Genomic DNA, 21,558 nt, shown 5'->3' with positions numbered 1-21,558 from the left:
ACCTTCCCTTGGGGCGAGGATGAGTCAACACTGATCCTTCAACACGTGTGGGCTAATAGTGGCAAACGCTCCTCACTGATGACAATATTGAAAACTCCTGCTTATGAAGTCTAGGCCTTCCACTGCCCAGTACCAATCTGGTTGCAAATCTGCAACTGTCCCGGGATCCCAGGACTAAAAACTACTCTCTACTAACAGGTGCACAATCTTAGCACACCTGGAGGCCTGGTTACCACAACAGAGACCAAATCTGCTCATGTCCCCAAACCCCATTAGGATTGCTAGGATGAGTTGGGACTGGGTTGCAGAGGTGCCTGGGGTAATTTCTACACTACTCCTGCTGGCTCTTTGTCGCAGGGAGGTGCCAAGCTCTCCTACCACAGCCAATACCTTCTAACACAAACTCTTGCTGCTACCTGGGTTACTCTGCACATCATAACTGCTGCCCTTGGGGCGACACGTGGGCACTCTTGACCTCACAATCTCCCTGGGCACAAGTCCATAGCTCCTGGAAGACAGCTCAAGGCCCTTAACATCAGCGCTCTATGTTATGACAACACTTTTGCCAAACAGATGGCTGGCAGACCAAACTACAATTTGATGCTCAGCAATCCATGCGGGTCCCAAGCGACTACTCAACCCAGCCCAGAAGTAAAACTAATTAAATGTTGTCCGTGAGGTGCGTCACGAAATCCTACACACATTCTCCCTATTTTATAGCTCCGTATACATGACAAGCAGTTTGAAACACGCAAATGTGGATGCCTAGCTGGATGACGTGATGCTGGCCTAGCTCATTAACACTCTCAGAAACTTCCTTGCAGCAAATATTGAAGGAGATGAGATTAGAAAGGAGATCATGCAGCTGCGGCCTGGTAAGGCCCCTGAGCCTGATTGTCTGCCTGCAGATTTTTTGAGATCATATACCGGCACATTGCTCTCTATCCTAAAATCCATATATCAAGAAGTAATGACGAATGGGGGGCGTGGCTTGGGGGGCATGGCTTGGACGGCGGTGGTAATGGCCACCTAACCTGATCCCTGCCACGTAGGAGAGAGCCTTATGCCGCCACAGGAGTGATCCGCCGAAGTCACTGGGCAATATTCGCTGGATCCGGTTTTCCGACACCTAGGAGCACACTCGGTGTGCAGTAGCGGACAAAGTCATGGACAGGAAATGCCTCAACTAGCTCCCGCATCTCAGTGCCCTTCGGCCCATGCAAGCCTGTAGGGGTGCACCGGAGTCGCTACCAGGAACCTGCCCGAGACCTGCCCGCCGCTCCCAAATGTGCCGTGAGAGCCGCTGATGACACCAGAGGTGAGCCGGTAGCTGCGCAGCCCGCCACGAAACTGCCGCCTGTGTCCCGCTGCCTATTCACTCGGTTTCTTACCGATCTTCACTTAAACAAAGACCCTCGTGGCCCAGCCATGTCCGTCCCTAAGATGGCGGCCCGCTTCACCCCTTTCCACTGCTAATTGCGTTCGAGGCCACCCAGTGAGTGAATCTGCCATCCCCAGCCCCACCGCCAGCTACACGGCTCAAGAAGGGGGCTACAATGGAGCGACCCACAGCAATTGTGTAATTTCTGACGCCCATAACCTATGCTGGTCGGTCCTTCAGGAGATTCTGTAATGTATCAAGGACCCCCTGGTAAGGATAAAGTTCCTGGGTCAGGGAAATTAGTTCAATGCGAAGGTATCAACCCAGGCCAAATTACAAAAGACAAACACTGGCTATTTAAAGACACAAATTATGTATAAACTATAACAGAGAATTATACTGATATAAAAAAGTTTTTAAATTATATTGATAAAAAGAGATTAAAAAAACTGGCGGAGGGGGAGGAGCTTGGCGGGCATCCGTGATGGCCGCGTGAGCACAGCGCTCTCCGGACCCCCGCCACTCCCGGCATAATATCCTGAACATATCCTGATTCTTCACGAGGAATTGTGTAGAGGACACTGGGCTGATATTCCTAGGGTTTTTGGATTTTGATTCGGACCAGGGGCACCGAAGATACGACGACTCGAACTTTCGGGGTCCGCCCTGGAGGTGCGCCCGGGTCTGGGTGAGGCACTGTGGCCGTGTCTGAGTTGAACAACAGCGGCTGGGGGATTCGACTTGGGGGTCCCCCTCTTAAGTTTCGGTTTCGATTCTGCCTTGGACTGCGACGTCTGGCAGAGGAGTCTGGCCCTTGCTGGGTCCAGCGGCACGAGACTGCTGTTGTGCCTTTGGCTTGCTTATTGTCCTTCCGGGCTGGCTCACGCCTAGAGGTACCCTCGCCGCTGCTTTCTGGCTACAACGCCTTCCTCCCCTGTGGCCATTTTCACCTGATCGAGTGAGTCCCCTGGGACGCGGTCTCCAACATGGCGGGCAGAGGGGACCGAGAGACTCGGAAGACCAAAACGCCCCTTCGCGGGGGCCCGGTCCAGTCTAACGTCATGGACCGGTACACCCATTCGAAGGGGTCCCCTGGAACCGCCTTGCCTGGCCCGAGTGCAGTTGACCACACTGTGGAAGCGTTGACGGAGCCGTCCTTGCAGGACATCATGGGCGCCATTTCTGGCATGAAGGAAACAATAGGCCAACAGTATGAAGCTTTGGCCCACAAAATCGACACTGTGGCCATTGATGTGAACTTGATTCGGGCCGACCTATCTAAAACCAATGAGAAGGTGAAGTCATTGGATCTCAAGTCATCCAGCCTCACGACCGACGTCTCGGAGATACAGACGGAGATTGGCAATCTCCGAAGGGTGAACGATTTCATGACCCGGCGCTTGGAAGACTTTGAAAACAGAGCACGTCGTTGTAACGTGCGTGTGGTTGGCGTTCCGGAAAATCCGGACCCGCATTCTGTCGATCTCCTGGTCGAGGACCTGATACAGAACTACCTCTCTCCGTCTGGGTTGAGTAAATTCTTCGCAGTGGAACGTGCCCATCGTGTTCCGGGAGGCCAGGGCAAGCCGGGCGCCCCGCCGAGGCCTATTGTTGCGAAACTCTTTCATTATAGAGACCGGGACGCTATCCTGCAGGCATCGCGAGTGAAGGGCCCGGTGGCCTTTGAGAATGCCACGGTGAATTTCTACCCGGACTTTTCTCAATTGGTGCAGAAACAGCGTATGGGCTTCCGTGGAGTCAAGAAGCGTCTCCGGGACTTGGGACTGCGCTACGCTATGCTTTTTCCAACCAGGCTGCGAGTTGAATACAATGAACGGACCCTTTTCTTTGATCGGCCTGATTCCGTGAATGACTGGCTGGACTCTCTGCCGGACCGACCTCCTGAGACTGAGCCCGCCGAACACCTGGGTGGTGCCGAGGGTGGTATAGAGAGCTGAACTTATTGTCTATGCCCCGGTCTCCGTGCCACGTAACTTCTTCAGGGATTTTATGCCTAAGTGCCTCTATTTTCTGTGTGTTTTCCTCCTTCTTTATCTTGATCGGGGTGGCGGGTGGGACAGGGCCTTTCCTCCTCCGGGGTCTTTTTGTAGAATGGGGGTTCTTGGGCGACAGGCACACTGCATGTTGGGGTGGCTTTTTAGCTTCTTGCAGGGGTGCAGGGTGGGGGGTGTTTTCTTGGTCGTTGGGGGTGGGTAGATGGGAAGTTTGATGTTTGTGTTTTGTTTTTTCAAGGCGATTCTATCTTGCTAATGGTGTTTTCGATGTCATGCTCATTGGGGGAGGGTTTCGGCATCACTGTGTGGGATGGGGGGTAGCGGGTTGAGGTTTATTTCGTGGCATGTCAATGGTCTTGGTGATCGTATAAAACGGGGTGTGGTGTTGCGATGTCTACGACGTTTGTCTCCTGATATTGTCTTTCTGCAGGAGACTCATCTAGAGGGCAATACTTGTCGTGCAATGAACAGGTGGGGCTATCGCCTCGTCGCACATTCGGGGTTTACCACGGGTTCCAGGGGGGTGGGTATCCTTGTCCAGGCTTCCCTCCCCCTGGCAATTGATGATGTGATTCTTGATGATCGGGGGCGCTACGCCGTCCTCGTGGGACGCTATGAGGGTCGGACCATTTCCCTGTTTACCGTTTATGTCCCCCCCGGTCTACAGACCTCTACCTTTTCCGATTTGGGCCGAGTGTTGTTGAGCCTCCCAGATAGTACGCTTTTCATTGCAGGTGATTTTAACTCTGTGTTCTCCGGTCTACATGATCGTCACCCCCCTAGGGACACTCCTTCGGCCCAACAATGGCTGGGTGGGTTCCTGGATACTTTTGGTTTAGTGGATTGTTGGAGACTTATGCACCCTACTCAGCTTCAATACACTTTCCATTCCGGGGCCCATGGGAGTCTGTCTAGACTGGATTATTTCCTGATGCCTGCGGCGCAGTCTTCTGCTGTTCGGGAGATTAGACACCTCCCCCGGGGCATCGCCGACCATTCTCCGCTTTGGCTTTGTTTTGAGGTGGGGGTGGAGGCGGCGGGCCGGGTAGCTCCCATCAACCCATGGTATCTGACCTCCCCCGAGACCCGTGGTCTCTTGATCAAGTCGTTGGACAATTATTTTTTAGACAACGAGGGGTCCGTCTCCTCTGCGGTGTCCCTATGGGAGGCCTTTAAGACAGTGATCCGCGGGCAGGCCCTTTCCCTTATTGCTGAATCCAAAAAGGCGAGAAATCGGGAGGTGGTGGAACTCGAGAGGGAAATTGTTGGGATAGAAGCTGACTTGGAATCGGCTGTAACTCCTGATAAACTCCACGCCTTGGGTCTGAAACAATTTGCGTATAGGTCTCTGGTTACGGACGCGGCTAAAATGATGTTTCGGGAGCAACAGGGTCGTTTGTATGATGTGGGGGACAAGGCGGGTAAATTGCTGGCGTGGTTGGACAAGAAGGAGAGGGCGAATCGTGTGGTGCCGGTGATTCAGACCCTGAATGGTGTGAGAGTGACTGACCCGGTGGGAATAGTGGACTGTTTTGCGGACTATTTACGTGTGGTTTATTCCCCTGTGTCTGACCGGGATGTGGATGACTCTCGCCTCTTGTTGCGTGATATAGCTCTGCCCTGTGTCTCCGATTTGGACCGAGTCTCTTTGGACTCCCCTTTTTCCACGGACGAGATAGCGACTGCCATTCGCTCACTCCGTTCGGGCAAGGCTTTGGGCCCGAATGGATTGCCGATTGAGTTGTACAAGCTAAGTCCTGACAGGGTAGCGCCCTATCTTCGTACCATGTTTTTGGAGTCCCGGGAGCGGGGTATTCTCCCATATGATCAGCGTCTGGCTACGATCGTTGTTATTCCTAAAGAAGGTAAACCCCGGGACATTTGTTCGTCTTATAGGCCCATCTCCCTGTTGAATGTTGAGCCCAAGGTTCTGGCTAAGCTCCTGGCTACCCGCCTCCTGACGGTTATTAGCAGTTTGATTCATCCAGACCAATCCGGATTTATCCCGCATCGTAACACGGCTCTTAATCTGCGTCGTCTCCACGGTGCCATTGCGAGGGCGGGGCTTCTGACGGAGCCGGCCTTTTTGGCTTCGCTAGATGCCTCGATGGCCTTTGATACGATAGAGTGGCCCTATCTTTGGGCGACTCTTGAGAAGTTTGGTTTCGGTCCTGGGTTTATTGGTTGGGTGAAGTTGTTATACGCCGAACCCTTGGCGCAGGTTGTGGTTAACGGTCGAGTTTCTGTTCCCTTTGGCCTTGGTAGGGGGACCAGACAGGGGTGCCCCTTGTCTCCTCTACTTTTTGCTCTTGCTTTGGAGCCGTTAGCTGCGTGGCTTCGATGGGAACCTTCACTCAAAGGGATCCGTTGGTCACCGGATTTTGAGGATCGCGTCTCGCTTTACGCGGATGACATTCTTCTTTATCTTACTTCCCCGTGCAAATCTTTAAATGTCCTATTTGACGTTCTCACTTCGTTTGGCGCTAACTCTGGTCTGGTTATTAATTGGGCTAAGTCCTGTGTGTATGTTCTTTCGGGTGTTCTGCCCCCGTTGCCGGATAGATTTCCTATCCAGGTTGTCCACTCCGGCTTCAAATATTTGGGGATCTTTATTACGCTGGACTCCTCACTCCGGTTTGAATGTAATCTCCTCCCCCCGCTTCTTAGACTGCGACTGGATGTGGCCCGCTGGCGTAAGTTACCCCTGTCTCCTCTGGGCAGGGCTGCCCTTTTCAAAATGATGTCTTTGCCACGATTCCTATACGCACTTCAGAATTCCTATGACGACGTTCCCGCTGCCTATTTCCGAGAGATTGAGAGTCTCCAAAGGCAATTGATTTGGGACGGGCGTCCACGTATCGCCCTTGCGAAACTTACCATCCCTTGGTATGACGGGGGCATGGCGCTCCCTGATATCAAAAGATATTATTGGGCTACCCAACTGTCTGCCATTAACCACGCAATGTATTCCCCGGGTCGGGATCCGGCCTTTGAAATAGATAGACTCCAGCTACCGGGAGGGGATTTTAATAGAGCGCTTTATTCCAAGTCGGCTGGGCGCCATCTTACAGGCCCGTCCAGGATTGCAGTCAGTGTGTGGCGCGCCACGAATGTGAGTCTGGGATGGGAGAATCGGCTGACACTGGCGACTCCGCTTTATGCTTCTGAGCGTTTGGGATGTCTCTGGTCTACTAAGGGCTTTGACCGCTGGGATATGATTGGAATATGTAGAGTGGGAGATGTCTGTGTGAACGGTAGAGAAGTCCTTCGAGGCCCTTCGGGCCGAATATGACTTGAGTGATAGGGAATTTTTTCGGTATCTGCAGGTTCGCCATGCCCTGGCCTCTGTTCTGACTCCTGGTGTGGCCCTCCCCGAGTCCTCCCCCCTCGAGGATCGCATTCTGGATGGCCACCTTCCCGATAGCACTATCTCCCTGATTTACAAGAAGCTGATTAATAATCGCGCCGACTTACTTGTCCGACTTAGGGAGGTTTGGGTCGGCGACGGGCTGGAATTAGATGACGAGGATTGGCAGTCGGCACTCTCTTCTCCGAAAGAGGTCGCCATCCCTGCCCGTCTCCGTTTGGTTCAGCTTAAGATCCTCCACCGGGTGTATGTTACGGGTCCGCGTCTGGTTGTGATGGTTTTTTCCCCGGACGGTCTATGCAAACGCGGATGTGGGATGAGTGCTAAATTTCTGCATATTATTTGGGAGTGCCCGGGGGTGGCGGCCTACTGGACTGATGTGCTTGTGGTGATGACTGTTGTGACTGGGATTGCCCTACTGCCTGAGGTCCCACGATGCCTGTTGAATGTGTGGGAACCCACCGACTATTCTGTGGCCCAGACCAGATGGGCGACCTTGGGATACATGGTTGCAAAGCGGGACATTGCGCAACTCTGGGGCGCATCTAGACCTCCTGATGTCTCGGCATGGGAGGACAACATGGACTGGTCCATGTTCCGCGAGAAGACAGTCTATGTAGCTAGGGGCAGACCCAGGGCGTGGACGAAGATTTGGGGTCAGTGGAACGAATATCGTGGGAATATTTGTACTCCTCCCCTGGTTGACGCACCCGATGTTACCCTGTCTCCCTAGGCTGGTGTTCCCGAAATTTTATGCTGTTCTATGATTTGCCTATCCTCCCCGCTGTCCCCCCTCCCACCTTGCCGAGTCCCTTCGATTGTGATTTCGTTTGTCTGATTAGTGAGTTTCCCCTCCGCCTTCTGGGCTGACTTTGATTAGTATGCATTCGCCTTTTTGTAGTTCGTTGGTTTTTGTATGTATATAACAGAAAATGGTTATGTCCTGTTCTATCTTTCGAGTAACATTTGGTATCTGCTTTATGCCTGACCACGGGAGTGATCGTATGTTTTTTTACATTGTGCCTTGATTTTAGCGGCCGGCCCGTGTGGTTGTAGGCCCATCCTTGTTACCCTTATTTGATTACTCAATAAAAGTTTTTAACCAAAAAAAAAAAAAAAACACAGGCGGAGGTGCACGATCTTGCAAAATCGACAAAAAGCAACACGGATACCATGCAGGTTGAACTTACTGTGATAAGGGCGGACATCAACTCGGTCCACAAGAGCTTAGACAAAGCAGAGCAAAGAATAAGCGACGTTGAAGACCAAACCAACCTCTCGGCCAGAACTATTTCTCAGCTTCAAAGATCAACAGAGTCCCAACCTTCATCCCTCATGGATACAAAGGCCCTCGACCGCTGATCTGCAAACCACTGCGATTCCAGCACACTGAAGCTATCCTGCAATTCGCTAGACATAACCACTCCGTCACCTGGGGAAGCCACAAAATCACCTTCACTCAAGACTACTCGAAGGACACGATGGAGGTCAGGAAAGGCTTCCTAGCCCAAAGGGAAAAATTGAGGTAAAAAGGTATACAGTTCTCCTTTGCAGGCCCGGCAAAATTTAAAATCATCACCAACGGCAAACCTCGCTTCTTGTCCAATCCTAATGATCTAGCGCAGTTTCTGGAAGATTCACCTGCGCAAGCAATGGACTCATCTAACTTCGTATCTAATAAAAGGAAGACGGAAGCTCATGAATCTGAACACTCGAGCACAGGACAAGGCTGATCTGACCACTGATTCTCTGTGAAATACATTCACTTCTTGTTTGCCCGTTTTCCCATGTCGCCTAAATATGCCTACAAAGGTCTGCTTACCTGCCTACCGAATGTAAGTTTGGGCATATGCTATAGTAGCTGGTTCCCAGTTCCCAGGTTGACCCTCACCGCCAGGTAGGACCTACTTTTACCCGCTTTTGGGTCCGACGTTACGTCCTTGGTGGATTGTCCCACTCTTACTTGGGAGAACCGGAAGATCCATGTTCAAAGACTTGCCTAATGACGCTATTGTTATCTGTTCTCTGAAATGGTAACATTCAGGCTCTTGCATAGTCATTGGGCCATGCTGTACTTCCTATAATTTTATAGTCCTGTAAAGTGTTGAAATTGTAGTTGTGACCAGTTCTTGCCTGTACAGGCACTTTACCGATGGCTTAGACAAGCTTAGGTGATCTGCTACAAAATACTAGCTAGACTTCATGATTTCTCCTGTTATGTTGACCTCTTACTTGGGGGAACCGGAAGGTCCATATTCAAAGACTTGCCTATTGACACTATTGTTATCTCTGCAGTGAGATATTTACACCTGTAGCTTTTGCATAGTTGTTATGCTCTACTGTATTTCCTATAGCTTCATAGTCCTGTAAAGTAATAAACCTTGTAGTTCCGACCAGTTCTTGCTGGTAAAGGCACTTCACCAATGGATTAGAATAGCTTAGATATGCTCGGTTGCAAATTACTAGCTAGATATAACGATTTCTCCTGTTATGATGACATCTTTGACTCATCCTATGTTGAGCTTGGACGGTACTGCAGTCGCTGCTCCTACTTTCTAGTTATGGGGGGGAGGTTTGGGGGAGTGGATAGAGGGAAGGGGTGGGGGAGGAGGAGGGTGGGGAGAAAATTCTTGGACTGTTTCAGTATGCCTTATGCCTTTTGTACTCTTGTTTTGCTTTTTTGTGTGTTCTTTTATTTGCAACAGTACAGTTCTCTAACAAACAGAAATGCTTATGGTTGATTGTTTATCACATGCTCATCCAGCCCTTTTCTGACCTACACAAACCTTATCGCCGAGCCAGACCAGATCTCGAAGCCAAATATGCAGTAACTCTTATCACAGTAGGTTTATCAATCCACAGGCGGGCGACACCCTGCAGCTTCATGACCCACACCAAGTCTTTATAGGAAGGCCTTAACATTGTCTCCCTAAACGTCAAAGGGGTCAATCATCCGGCTAAACGGAGGAAAGTCCTAGAATATCTAGCCAAATCCAAGGGCGACATTTTCCTTCTCTAGGAGACAAAATTGTCTAACGAGGACGCTGAATTTATCAAACACTGGATTTCACACACTTTATGCTCCTCGGCCGTACACAAAAAGAGAGGGGTCCTTACACTTATTGCAAAAAAATCCAATATTTCCTTAGTATCACATACTCAGGATACCGATGGTAGATTAGTCATGGCACACCTTCTAAAGAACGATGATCACATCCATGTTCTGAATATTTATGGCCCGAATGCTGATGATCCGATTTTTTGGGACTCCCTCTTCCCCCCATACTCGAAACAATACCTCAAGACGAACTACTTATAGTTGGGGGGGGGACTTCAACCTACCCCTAGACCCGGTAATTGATCGCCAATCAAATTGTACCTACCATCCCACCCGTTCACACGACAGTTTAAAACGCCTTTGCTCCAAATTTGACCTACAAGATACGTGGCGACTAAAACACCCTGATGGTCGTGATTACACGTTCTACTCGACTCCCCATAATTCCTACTCCAGAATTGATTATGTCCTTATTAATAGCCCTTTCACTCACCTTATTGAGGAAACCAGTATTGCCCCCAAACTGGTCTCAGACCACTCCAGCATCCAAACTAAACCAGTGGGATCCAGATCTATCCTTCCTCCAAAGAGATGGCGCTTCAATGACGATATTTTCACAGAACCAGAAAACAAGAAAAAAATTGCATCGGCCATACAGGACTACCTTGCCTTAAACGATATTCCGGGCTCGGACATAGCGAATGTCTGGGACGCACTTAAAGCCACTATAAGAGGGGTAATTATTGGTATTCGGGCGCAAACTAACAAAGCACTAAACCTTGAGCTTGTTGCTTTAGAAAGAGACATTAAGAATTTGGAACCATCCCATGCGGCGGACCTCCACAATACTTCGATTCTGAACGACCTCACTAAAAAGAAATACGAATATAACGCGATTCTTAGCAGGAGAGCGGGGGTCTGGGTCAATAAATGCAAATCATTGAGGATACGTGAAGGTAACAAAGCAGGGAAACTACTGGCATCGTATCTAAAACATAAAAATAGGCAATTCAACATTGCCTCAATCAAAGATCAAAATAATACTATCCAAACTAAATAAAACCTCATTCTCCACACCTTCAAGTCCTTTTACGAGGATCTCTACAAGAATAAAATTAGACTTCGACTCCCAAGCTTGCTCCAAATACCTGAACTCCTCAGGCCTCCCAAAACTCAATGACGCAGATAATTTGAACTCCCCGCTCACCTTACAGGAAATCTCGGATTCCATTAAAACCCTCAAACACAATAAAGCACCAGGCCCCAACGGCTTCTCAGCCGAATTTTACAAGGAACTCGTGTCTTCATTAAGCTCAACCCTACTGAAATTGTTCCAGTCCTTTGCCTCAAAAAAAGGGGTAACAAAATCAATGAGTGAGGCCACCATTATTATCATTCCCAAAGAGGGGAAGAACCCGCTACTGACAAAAAATTATAGACCGGTATCTTTGATAAATCTGGACTGCAAGATCTACGCCAAAATCCTCGCGTTCAGACTGAACTCGATCCTCCCTAAATTAATTAGTACATCACAGGTTGGGTTCCTAAAACACCGCATGTCTAACGACAACACGAGACTTCTCTGTCATTTAATAGAAAAGACCAAGGCATTTGATGCTCCCTCCGTAGCTATTACGCTAGACGCGGAGAAAGCGTTCGACAGAGTCTCTTGGCTCTTCCTTAAACATTGTATGTCCACCTTCAACCTAGGTAACACCTTCATAGATATGGTCAAGGCTTTATATCTCTCCCCATCCGCTCCCATTGCCATAAATGGCTCACTGTCTGACCCATTTGGCCTGGAACCGGGGACCAGACAGGGCTGCCCCCTCTCCCCGTCACTCTTCCTCCGAGCAATAGAACCCCTCATCGCCGACATTAAAAAGAATGACAGCATCAAGGGAGTATGCTTTGGAGATTCCTGCGTTAAATTAGCCGCTTATGCGGATGATATCCTGATAGTAACTGAATCCCTGGAGCCCTCCATCGCCGCCTTGATGTCCACCATTGAATCATACTCCACCCATTCAGAGTATAAACTTAATAGGGAGAAATCTGAGGTCAAGCCTCTGAACATCCTAGCCACTAAGGACATGCTGGGGAACTCTGGGCTCTGCTGGCAATCAGGGTTCGTAAAGTACCTAGGTATAGAGTTTGGGGATTCCCTTATGGAAACCCTTCAGCAAAATGAGAAGACTACCTTAACTAAAATAAAAAACCAACTGGACGGATGGTCCCCTCGCTTCATCACGTGGTGGGGTAGAATAGAGACCATCAAAATGATGATCTCCCCCCTGGTGAACTATTTTATTTCAATGCTTCCTCTAACCCTCACCCAAGATTTCTTTCACAAACTGGACCAAACTCTCGCCAACTTCTTATGGAAAGGGAAAAAAGCGAGGATCAGCATTAAGAAATTACGGTTGGACAAATCCTTAGCAGGGGTCAACTTACCGGACTTTAGGCGCTATGAGACCGCTTTCCTAGCGAGACAAGGTGCCCACTGGCTAGCCTCCGCGGCAAACTATACCCCGGTTTGGCTGGAAGTCGAACAAGCGATCTTAGGCGGAATCACCCCTGCTGCGGCCCTTTCACTCAATCTAAACATACTATCCCACTCGAAATCGATCTTTCGGAACACAAAAGCGGCACTTCTTAAAATCAACAAATTTCTAGATCATAGCATTTGCCGCTCGGGTTGGGAGTCTTTATGGAAGAACCGATCCATACTGTACAAGGGGAAGCATTTGCATAACATACAGTGGGTTGAGAAAGGCATCTTTTTCCCGCACCAACTATTCGAGGGGTCATACTCTATCCCGTTCAGAGACTTACAAACTACTTAGTCTTGCGCCTCTAGAGTTTTACACCTTCGTAACCATAAAAACCGCACTCTCTAAAGCGAAACTCTCCCTAACACCACCCTCCCTCCCATCTTACCTCACTAGGTTAAACAGACTAGGACATCAAGTGTCCCATCTCTACAAACGTATTCGCCCTCAACATACCAATCTCACCGCACCACTCACACAGTTCTGGTCTGAAATGTCATCTAGACCGATTTCGGAAGCGGACTGGACCAATACCTCGGAATCTTGCGTGCGACACAAAATTAGCACGACTTTATCCCAGACCAAATATTGTTTCCTCCACAAAACCTTCTGGACTCCGGCGCGTCTCTATGCTCATAACATCAGCCAAGACGCCTTCTGCTGGAACTGTAAACGAGCGGAAGGCGACCTAGCACACATTATTTTGCATTGCGACTGTGTAACCCCCTACTGGGACAAGATATTTGACTTCATCAGTAAAATTTTCCTCATTTCCCCATCTAGAGAACTTCCATACCTGGCCTTCGGTTTCATCCTAGAGCGCTCCCTCCACGCCGATGACAGGGCACTTCTTGATCTCATGCTCACTGCAGCCGTTAAAATTGTCCTTAGTAACTGGAAGGACTCTAGCAAAGCTACCTTTGCTTGCTGGCTCAACTGGATAATTAGCCTCAGGGGAGCGGATAATATAGCTCTACAACAATCACCTTGGCGCCCCCCCTATGAGAAGGATGTGGTCTACCCTTGACAGTTATTTCACCACCCATAAACCACCTTAGGTATCCTTAGGTATCCCACCCCCCCCTGATGCACTTGACCTGACCTGGCACCAACACAGTCCCACAGCGTGGAGTTACCCTGTTAGATCGGTTCACTCTGGAATCCTGAGTCCCATCCCAATATCTTTGATGCTATAATTCACCTATGATTTACCGGATAAGCCGACTAATGAAGTATGTATTATTTTGTAACCTATTGAACATTACTTTTTACCCCCCTTCGCTTTATTGTACTGTACTGTTCTTCTGTAATAATGTATGTCTTTAAGTCTGTACTATTTGTATTTTATTTGATACTGAAACACCTAATAAAAATCTATTTGAATTAAAACAAAAAAAAAAAAAGAAGTAAAGACGAATGGACTTCCCCCCCATCCATGAGAGAAGCTATGATTATTGCTCTACTAGATGTGATTCTTACAGTCCATTGTCTCTCATCAATTGCGATGTAAATATTTCATAAAAATACTTGCCAACCGACTTGCCCTCCTCATGAGGTTCCTAGTTAGACCAGACCGATCAGGCTTTATACCTGGTCGATCCAAGTCTCACAATGTATGTACATTATTTGCTCTGTTACACAATATCAATCATGACTTGGGTACTGTGGGAGCTTTCCCGCACTCTTTTCTGACATGAATAGCTCTCCTAAACTCACAACTAATGGCAATGGTTCACTCTTAGCTCCATTCAACATCAGTAGAGGCACCCAGCAGGGTTGCCCGCTATCACCGTTACTTTTTGACTTGGCAATGGAGCCCCTGGCTGCAAAACTCTGCCAACACCCCCAAGAACATGCAATCCCTACCTCTCCAGACATATATAAGTCTCACTATATGCAGATGACATCGCCCTCTATTTGAAAGATCTTCAGATCCACCTTAATGGGGTGCTCTGCAAAATCGTCCAGTTTGAAGGGCTATCTGGTATCTAAATCAATCTGGAAAAATCCAATCTATTTCCCCTTGCACCAGCCACATAACCATTCATTGAAATGGTGCAACTCTGAACTCATATTTATGGGTAGTAGTGTCGAGGGACAGAGAGGAGATTATTAGAGTAAATTATGGCACTGCAATAGCCAACATCACTGATAGAAGCACACGCTGGATTTTGCTGCCTTTGTCATTAGCGGGACGCCTTTCTCTCATGAAAATGGTAAAGTGGACAAAAAAAAAATATGTATTCCTCAATATCCCTCTACCGCAGAGACATAACTTATTTAAATGAATTAAAAAGCAAATGATGCAACTAGCTTAGGTGGATAAACAATCCTGTATCTAGTGGGACACCCTCACACTGCCATTCTCTGAAGCGCCAGATATTGAACTGTGCTACCTGTGCACCCAAGCGCACTATGCCATCCACTGGTACAAACCCACTCAGTTTCTACCACATCTGGCGATCGAACAAGGCTATATGGCCCCTGTTCGCCAGTGTTCATATCAGGTCTCATTAATAACTTCTACCACACTGGCTGACTCGACAGTTGCATGCACCTCCATGTCATGCATTCTTTGCGGGGATGGCATTCCCTACTCGATTTTGTTTTTACATCTGCTTCAGCATAATGCAAAAGCTGCCTCCCCCCCACACACGAGACACATTGCTAAAAGCAGAAACACCTTGTTTCCCTGTTACATCACATGGCTCAGCTTGAGGCATTTTGCATGTCAGGACAGGTGCGCACCCTGTGAGAAAGATATAGGAGCTCTTCTCCCAGATGACCAATAGCAATTTTGTTGTATCCAGACAGGACTGATTGCATCTAGCAGTAAACTTTGCATAATTAATGATAAATTCCTCATCAGAATGTACTATACGACAGTCCGACTTCACCGCTATCACATTTGCCCCAAAGATAACTGGTCTTGGTGCGGAATGGCAGGAGCAGATTCCCTTCATCTCGCTTGGACATGTAACCCCATACGAACATACTGGAGAGACAGTTCCACGGCTCCTGCTGCCATGATAGGTCGGGAACTGTTACTCACTCCACTTATGGCCCTCTTGGGGCACAGGGGAGGTCGAAGCAGGCTTCAGTAGAGAAGAAGCACTGGGCCTCCTTCTGGCAAACGTAGAAATGCCTACAGATGGGGACAGGAGAGTGTTCAAATTTAAGAAATGGTTGATAGACTTAATTTATTGAAAGGACAAACTGTTACCTCACCAATCTAAACCCAGACACATTTGGCATCAGTTGCATAACTCCCTGTTGGGTGTGAGAGACAGAAGACGAGAATGGGACTGATGCAACGGTCTGATTGGTCCTCTAAACAAGTTAACACCTCTTTAACCATGTCTATATTATTGAGATGTGAAACACCAGATCATACAGAAATATCGCAGTGGAATACAAGTCCTGATTTACACACTCAGAAATTACATCACATATCTTCCAAATAATGCCACGCAGTGAGGTGGGACATATAACCCAGACCTGTAATGTGTTAGAACTGAATTGCTTTATGCATGCTTACAAGAGGCGGGTGGATAGCATGGGAAATAATAAACAGTAATGACAATGTCCATAATGTATGCACGCTGTTTATTTGTTTCGGATTGTTCTTGTTACCAGAAGAAAAACTCCAAGTAAAAAAAATATATATATATATACCAGGCTCCTGGTTGGAGTGCTAGACGGAAGCATGCAAGGGCAGTGCCCATTACAAATTCGACTTAAGTATTTCAAAAAGTGCTGGAAGAAATTGTCTAGTTAATCTAAGCCACTTGTAATTACTGTGCGAGCCCATCAGTTGTTCCTTATTTTGCACACCATGCCACCTCAGTCTGGAACCATATAAGCCTTGACCCTGTTCCAATAGGAATAGTCCAGACCGAACTGCCAAGCTAGCTCCTACCTAGCCCAAGTTTGGTTTCGTCCTCATTAGGGCTCATTAATAACGTACGGCTTGGTTCCTTCAGGATGCCTCCATCCCTTGCAAGCTGATAATAACCGGACAACCCAGTTCACATGCTCTTAGATGGAGTGCAAGACCGAAGCAAACATTGATCTAAATACCTTACGAAAAAAGTAAAATGAGGTCTAAGATGAGAACAGAGTTTGTGAGCTTAAAATGTTGAATTTGTTCATAATTAATTTAGTTGTTAAGCCATCAGCGCCCCACATATATATCATCAACTGTGGGAAAAAAAACACAGGGGCAGACAGTTTGCATGAAAAGTAAGGGCAGTGGAATAACACTATTTGCTTTAAGATTCGTACTGCAACCAATGTTTGTGTCAATTTGTGTGTATACATTTCAATAATAATACATTAAGAAACTAAATATTATTACAAGATATTGAGTTAAACATAACAATAGTCACATTTTGTACTTGCCTTTGGTTCATCGCGTGGGCTGTCGGACCCACTGCTTTCTTCTATACTCAGCAAATTTGCCTCACTAAAATAAAAGAAACAGAATGTGTTTTACATATTTTTAGCTGCCACTTCTAAAGATAATGTAGGTAGGTCTGTGAAAAAATGCAATGTTAATGGTCAGTGAGGATGAATTGTGCATCTCTCCGGAGAGCAAAACTGCCCTGCAAAAGCCTATGTTGGCATAATTTATTGTGAAAAAACAGGGTAAATACAGATCTGGAAGAGATTCTGATACAGCAACAAGTGGTAGAAACCAGTTGGGAGTCTCAGGCGGTCTGCTCTGAAAGAAAGTCACTCTGAGCGCCCTGAGGTGTATAACATCATTCCCAGAGTTAGCAAAAGAAATCTTCTTGATCAATGCAGTGAGCAGAAGATCCATAAAATAGGGAGGGCAAAAACGAGATTCCCTTTGCAAGACATGTACTCCATCTCATCTATAGTGGAGGTACAAAGTAAAATTGAGCACAGGAGTGATGTTACTAACTGTGAGCAAGGTAGGACCTGGGAAATAAAGGAAGCTATCTGAATATGTGGCAACTCCTCTAGGTCTACATTATAGTAGTAAGAAGAGTGATTAAGGAAGGAGAAGCACCGAGTCGGTTTATGCAGTCAACACTAAAAAACAGGTTTTATTTTGTTTGTTTTTTAGACAAGATGATAATCCGGTTGAGTTAAACCAAAAGGAAATCAGGTAGCAGAGGGGTCAAGGAAAAGAAAGGAGAAAAGGGCATACATAGACGAGAAAAAAGAATCCTAATTATGACAGAGGCAGAACAATTTGGAACCAATGTATCAGCTTGAGATCCTTTATTTTAGCCGCTCCAGAAATATTAATTTTCTTCTTTACATACAATATAAATTCCCTTGCAGAATATTTTCACTTGAAGCCACCCTCCCATGAAAGTATAACTATTGCCCCATTTAGCAGTAATCTGCTCCTCAATAATTTAGAACCTTTAGCTAATTTAGATGACCTGGAGAGATGAAACTAAATATGCAATTAAATGAGATAATGTACTCAATAAAATAGGCATTCACCTATTTGAACTGGCAATGGTGTCAAATCAGAATGTACCTTTCATTCTCAGATTGAAGATTCATTCACGTTCTACATTTATAAAGATTAGTGTTGGAGGAATGTACCAATATATTTACTGATAGGATTACGAGACATAACCATACTTGTCTATCACAACTGGCGTTTAAAGCAGTCAATTATCTTTGTAAGGATATCTTTATTAATATTATGCCTGCTGACAAAGGTGATAATGTTTTGATAATGTCTAGGGTGCCATATCTTTCTGAGGCATACTAAATGCTATAGTAAGTTAAATGAAGAGACCTTGACTGAATCCTATATCACAACTGGTAATATCGATAGGAAAGAGGCATTTCCAATGGTACCTACTATTTAATTTCTCCCCGAAACCCACAAACCTCCAATAGGTCCACCTAATAGGCCAATAGCAGGTAGTATTGTTAGTGTGAATGAGACACGTCTAAATATCTGGACAGATATTTAATGGATTATGTCACCCCATTGTCATGCTATGTAAAAACAAAATACAGGTGACAGGATCAGATGATGGGAGAAGCACTGGCTCACTACCATAAAGGATGCCTCATTGACAAAGCCAAATTTGCCCTTTAACAAAACCATCTCCTTTTAAAGCAGAATTACTTGCACTCACGTGGCACAGCAGTGAGTTCGACATGGGATTCGTTTTATGCCAATCTAATCACAGGATACTGTTGTAAATACGTTTTATCTCTTCTGTGTATATTGTTAAGAATGCTTGCATGCATTCTGTATTCTTTGCTGAGGATTCTAGTTATGCCAGTTGAAGAATAGATCAGCTGGTGTGGGGAACTCTATTGCTGTGCTCTCCTAATAAACCTATTGCATTCATCATGTGGAGTTTATCTACAACAATCGTGGCGACGATCGTAAGCCCAGCTGATCCTTCAAGAAGAAGAATTCTTCATGTTTTTCAACTCAACGAAGCACAACTTATGAGAGTCACCCAAACAACGAACCCTTCAACTGAATCTTCAATACCTGCTTTACTCATCAAGACGTCAGTGTTTTTTTTTTATCAAGACGTCGGTATAAGCTAAGCAAAGCCCCCATCCATAAAACGTCAGTACACAGAAATTTGGAGGAGGAGAGAGCTGATGTCATCAAAATCAACCGTGAGTCTGAGTTGGCGCATGACTGTTTTGTTACGAGTCTGTTGCTAGGCAGCGCAAATGTTTATTAAGAGTTCGTAGTCACGTCATTGCCTAGCAACACTGAATCATCTTAGACGCTGAAGCGTGGTTCACAACGCATTATCTCATGCGTTCCAAGCCTCGAAAGTGTGCGCTTCAAGTCTCGTAAGCGTCAACGTCAGTGCGGCCATTTTAAGCACTGTTTCTCGTTACCTAGCTACAGTTAGTAATGGGGAAAACGAGCATTCACGGAAAGAGAAGAACGCTTCGTGGAGGGAATATAAAGTGTTATTGGAAGAATATTTTCATGATGTGCAGAGATCGGTTCATCTGTACTAATGCAGGTATGCATTAAATCTAGAATGGATAAACTTTTAAACTACAGCGCTCATCCAAAATGATCACCGTGATGCACACACCTTCATTATAAAGGCTTCCTCTTTGTGCACACCACTTTAGCAAATTTCGACGGTGATGCACGCACCCATTTAGATTTATTTTGATTATAGATCATTATTTTTTTAGGAATAATCTTCACTTTAGCAAGAACACCTTCAATGTGTATGTTTACAATGTATGGTTATATTTATTTCTCTGTTAGAGTCTAGTATTATTAGAGTCTTTCAACATCATTCATTGTACTCATTGCAACCATAATTTTTAGCAAATTTCGTTACTATTATAAATATTTAGACAACTTATTAATAAATTCAAGTAACAGCCTTAGTGATGTCTCAACAAGTTACAATCACCCTTTCATCACCGTTCTTAAATGAACCAGGCACACCACCTCTTTCTTGGGAAGACTGGATCATCATCTTTGACAATTACCTAGATGCACTTGATGGTCAGGAATTTTCAGGAAAGCGTAAGAAAGCCTTATTACTGAGTACACTAGGGAAGGAAGGTCAACGCATTTTTAGATTTCTACCCCGGCACTTGAAGCAAATGGCCAGCCTCTACCTGATGAGTACAAAGAAGCTATTTGCCCAGCGAAAGTCAAACTGTGGGCAACGTTAGGCCTGGCGATCGCAAAGAGGAACATTGCAAGGATATGGGGGGATGCCGCACCACCAACACTCAGCGCGTGGCAGAAAGACATGGACTGGAGCATGGTTCAGGAAAAGACAGTATATGTGGCCAGGGGATGCCCGAGGAAATGGGTAGCGGTGTGGTCCAACTGGAAGGAATACAGGGGAAACATATGTGAGCCCCCGATTACAACTGTTGACGAGCTAATTGATTGATGATCTCGGTAACATAAGAAATAGACTTAGACCCATGATATATATAGTGATTCGCCAGATCTTTGCTTCCTGTATATTCTTGATATGTGTAATGTGTAATGTGCTCTGCCTTGTGTGTAACCACATGTAATGTTGTTTTCCTTTGGAAAAAAAAGAAGCTATTTGCAGGTTAGAGACACGCTTTTCAAAGTAGGAAAATTGGGTTTTGAATCGCTACAAATTCTATACACCGCACCAACGTAATGAAGAATCTATTGATGACTTTGTTGCTCGCTTAAGGGAACTTTCAGTAAAGTGTAAATTTGGTGGAATGTGTGATGAACTAATCCGTGACCAATTAATCGTACAGTGCAACAATAAAAAAATTCAAGAGCGTCTTTGGGCTGCTAAAAATCCAACTTTGAAGATAGCAATTGACCTAGCCAAAGTGATTGAGGAGTCAGAGATCTGCATGAAAGAATTGCAAAAGAAATCAGGAGCCCAACAAGGTGTGTCAGAAGTTTCTGAGAAAAGTCTGCAAGGAGAAGGTGCCTTAGAGGAAGATGATTCTGTGGACGTTGTAAAGAGTAAAACTAAGCTCGGAAACAAAAAAGTTTCAATTAAAAAATAACTAACAAAGTGTGTTCAAGATGTGGCAGCAATGGACATACAGCCGATTCCAGATTTTGTTTTGCATCTAACAAAGTGTTTGAAATGTGGTAGACGCTGTAATTTTTCAAAATTGTGCACAACAAAAAAAATCTAAAACAAAAGGTTGCAGTAGTTCAGGATTCTGTTTGTGTAATTAAGAAACAAAGGGATCTTATTTAAGCTATTGATGATGTTAGTGCTGTTGTAGACAATGATAAGAGATTGAATAGACCAAAAGCTATATTCATGATTGATAGTTGTGAAGTATCACTTATGGTTGGCACAGGTTCTAGGTGGACCATCATTCCTAAATTTCTTTTCCAGGGAGTGTGGGGTAATAAATCTCTTTTGGAGAGTGACACTAACCCAACGGGTTATCAAGGAGAGACAATAGACATTTTAGGATATTTTGAATCTGATATTATTTTCAAAAAAAGAACAACGTTTGGGAAAGTCTATGTCTCTGTTGATGGGCCTCCAATACTAGATTATGTGTAGATCATATTGATGGACCCAATCATTAATCCAAGAGCACCCTCACAGGTCATGGTGGAAGATGAACAAAATTTAGGAGAAATCTTAGAAAAGTACAGCAATGTTTATAAAGACGAGCTAGACGAACTAAAAGAGTATTCACACTTTATTCGTTTAAAA

At 46.0% G+C, this 21,558-nt stretch overlaps 1 protein-coding gene across 1 annotated transcript in view; it reads right to left on the bottom strand.

The window, feature by feature from the left end:
- Nucleotides 1–21,558, bottom strand: part of SENP6 (SUMO specific peptidase 6) — a 744,657-nt gene that overhangs the window by 650,246 nt on the left and 72,853 nt on the right. Inside the window, exon 3 of the mRNA XM_078648082.1 lies at nucleotides 16,775–16,838. Coding sequence (XP_078504208.1) covers nucleotides 16,775–16,838 — 64 coding nt within the window. The remainder of the gene's footprint in view (nucleotides 1–16,774; nucleotides 16,839–21,558) is intronic.

The sequence above is a fragment of the Lissotriton helveticus genome, chromosome 6, assembly GCF_964261635.1.
Source record: "Lissotriton helveticus chromosome 6, aLisHel1.1, whole genome shotgun sequence".
Classification (NCBI taxonomy): Eukaryota; Metazoa; Chordata; class Amphibia; order Caudata; family Salamandridae; genus Lissotriton; species Lissotriton helveticus.
Note: the sequence above shows the minus strand (reverse complement) of the source record. Positions and strands in the feature narration are given on the sequence as shown.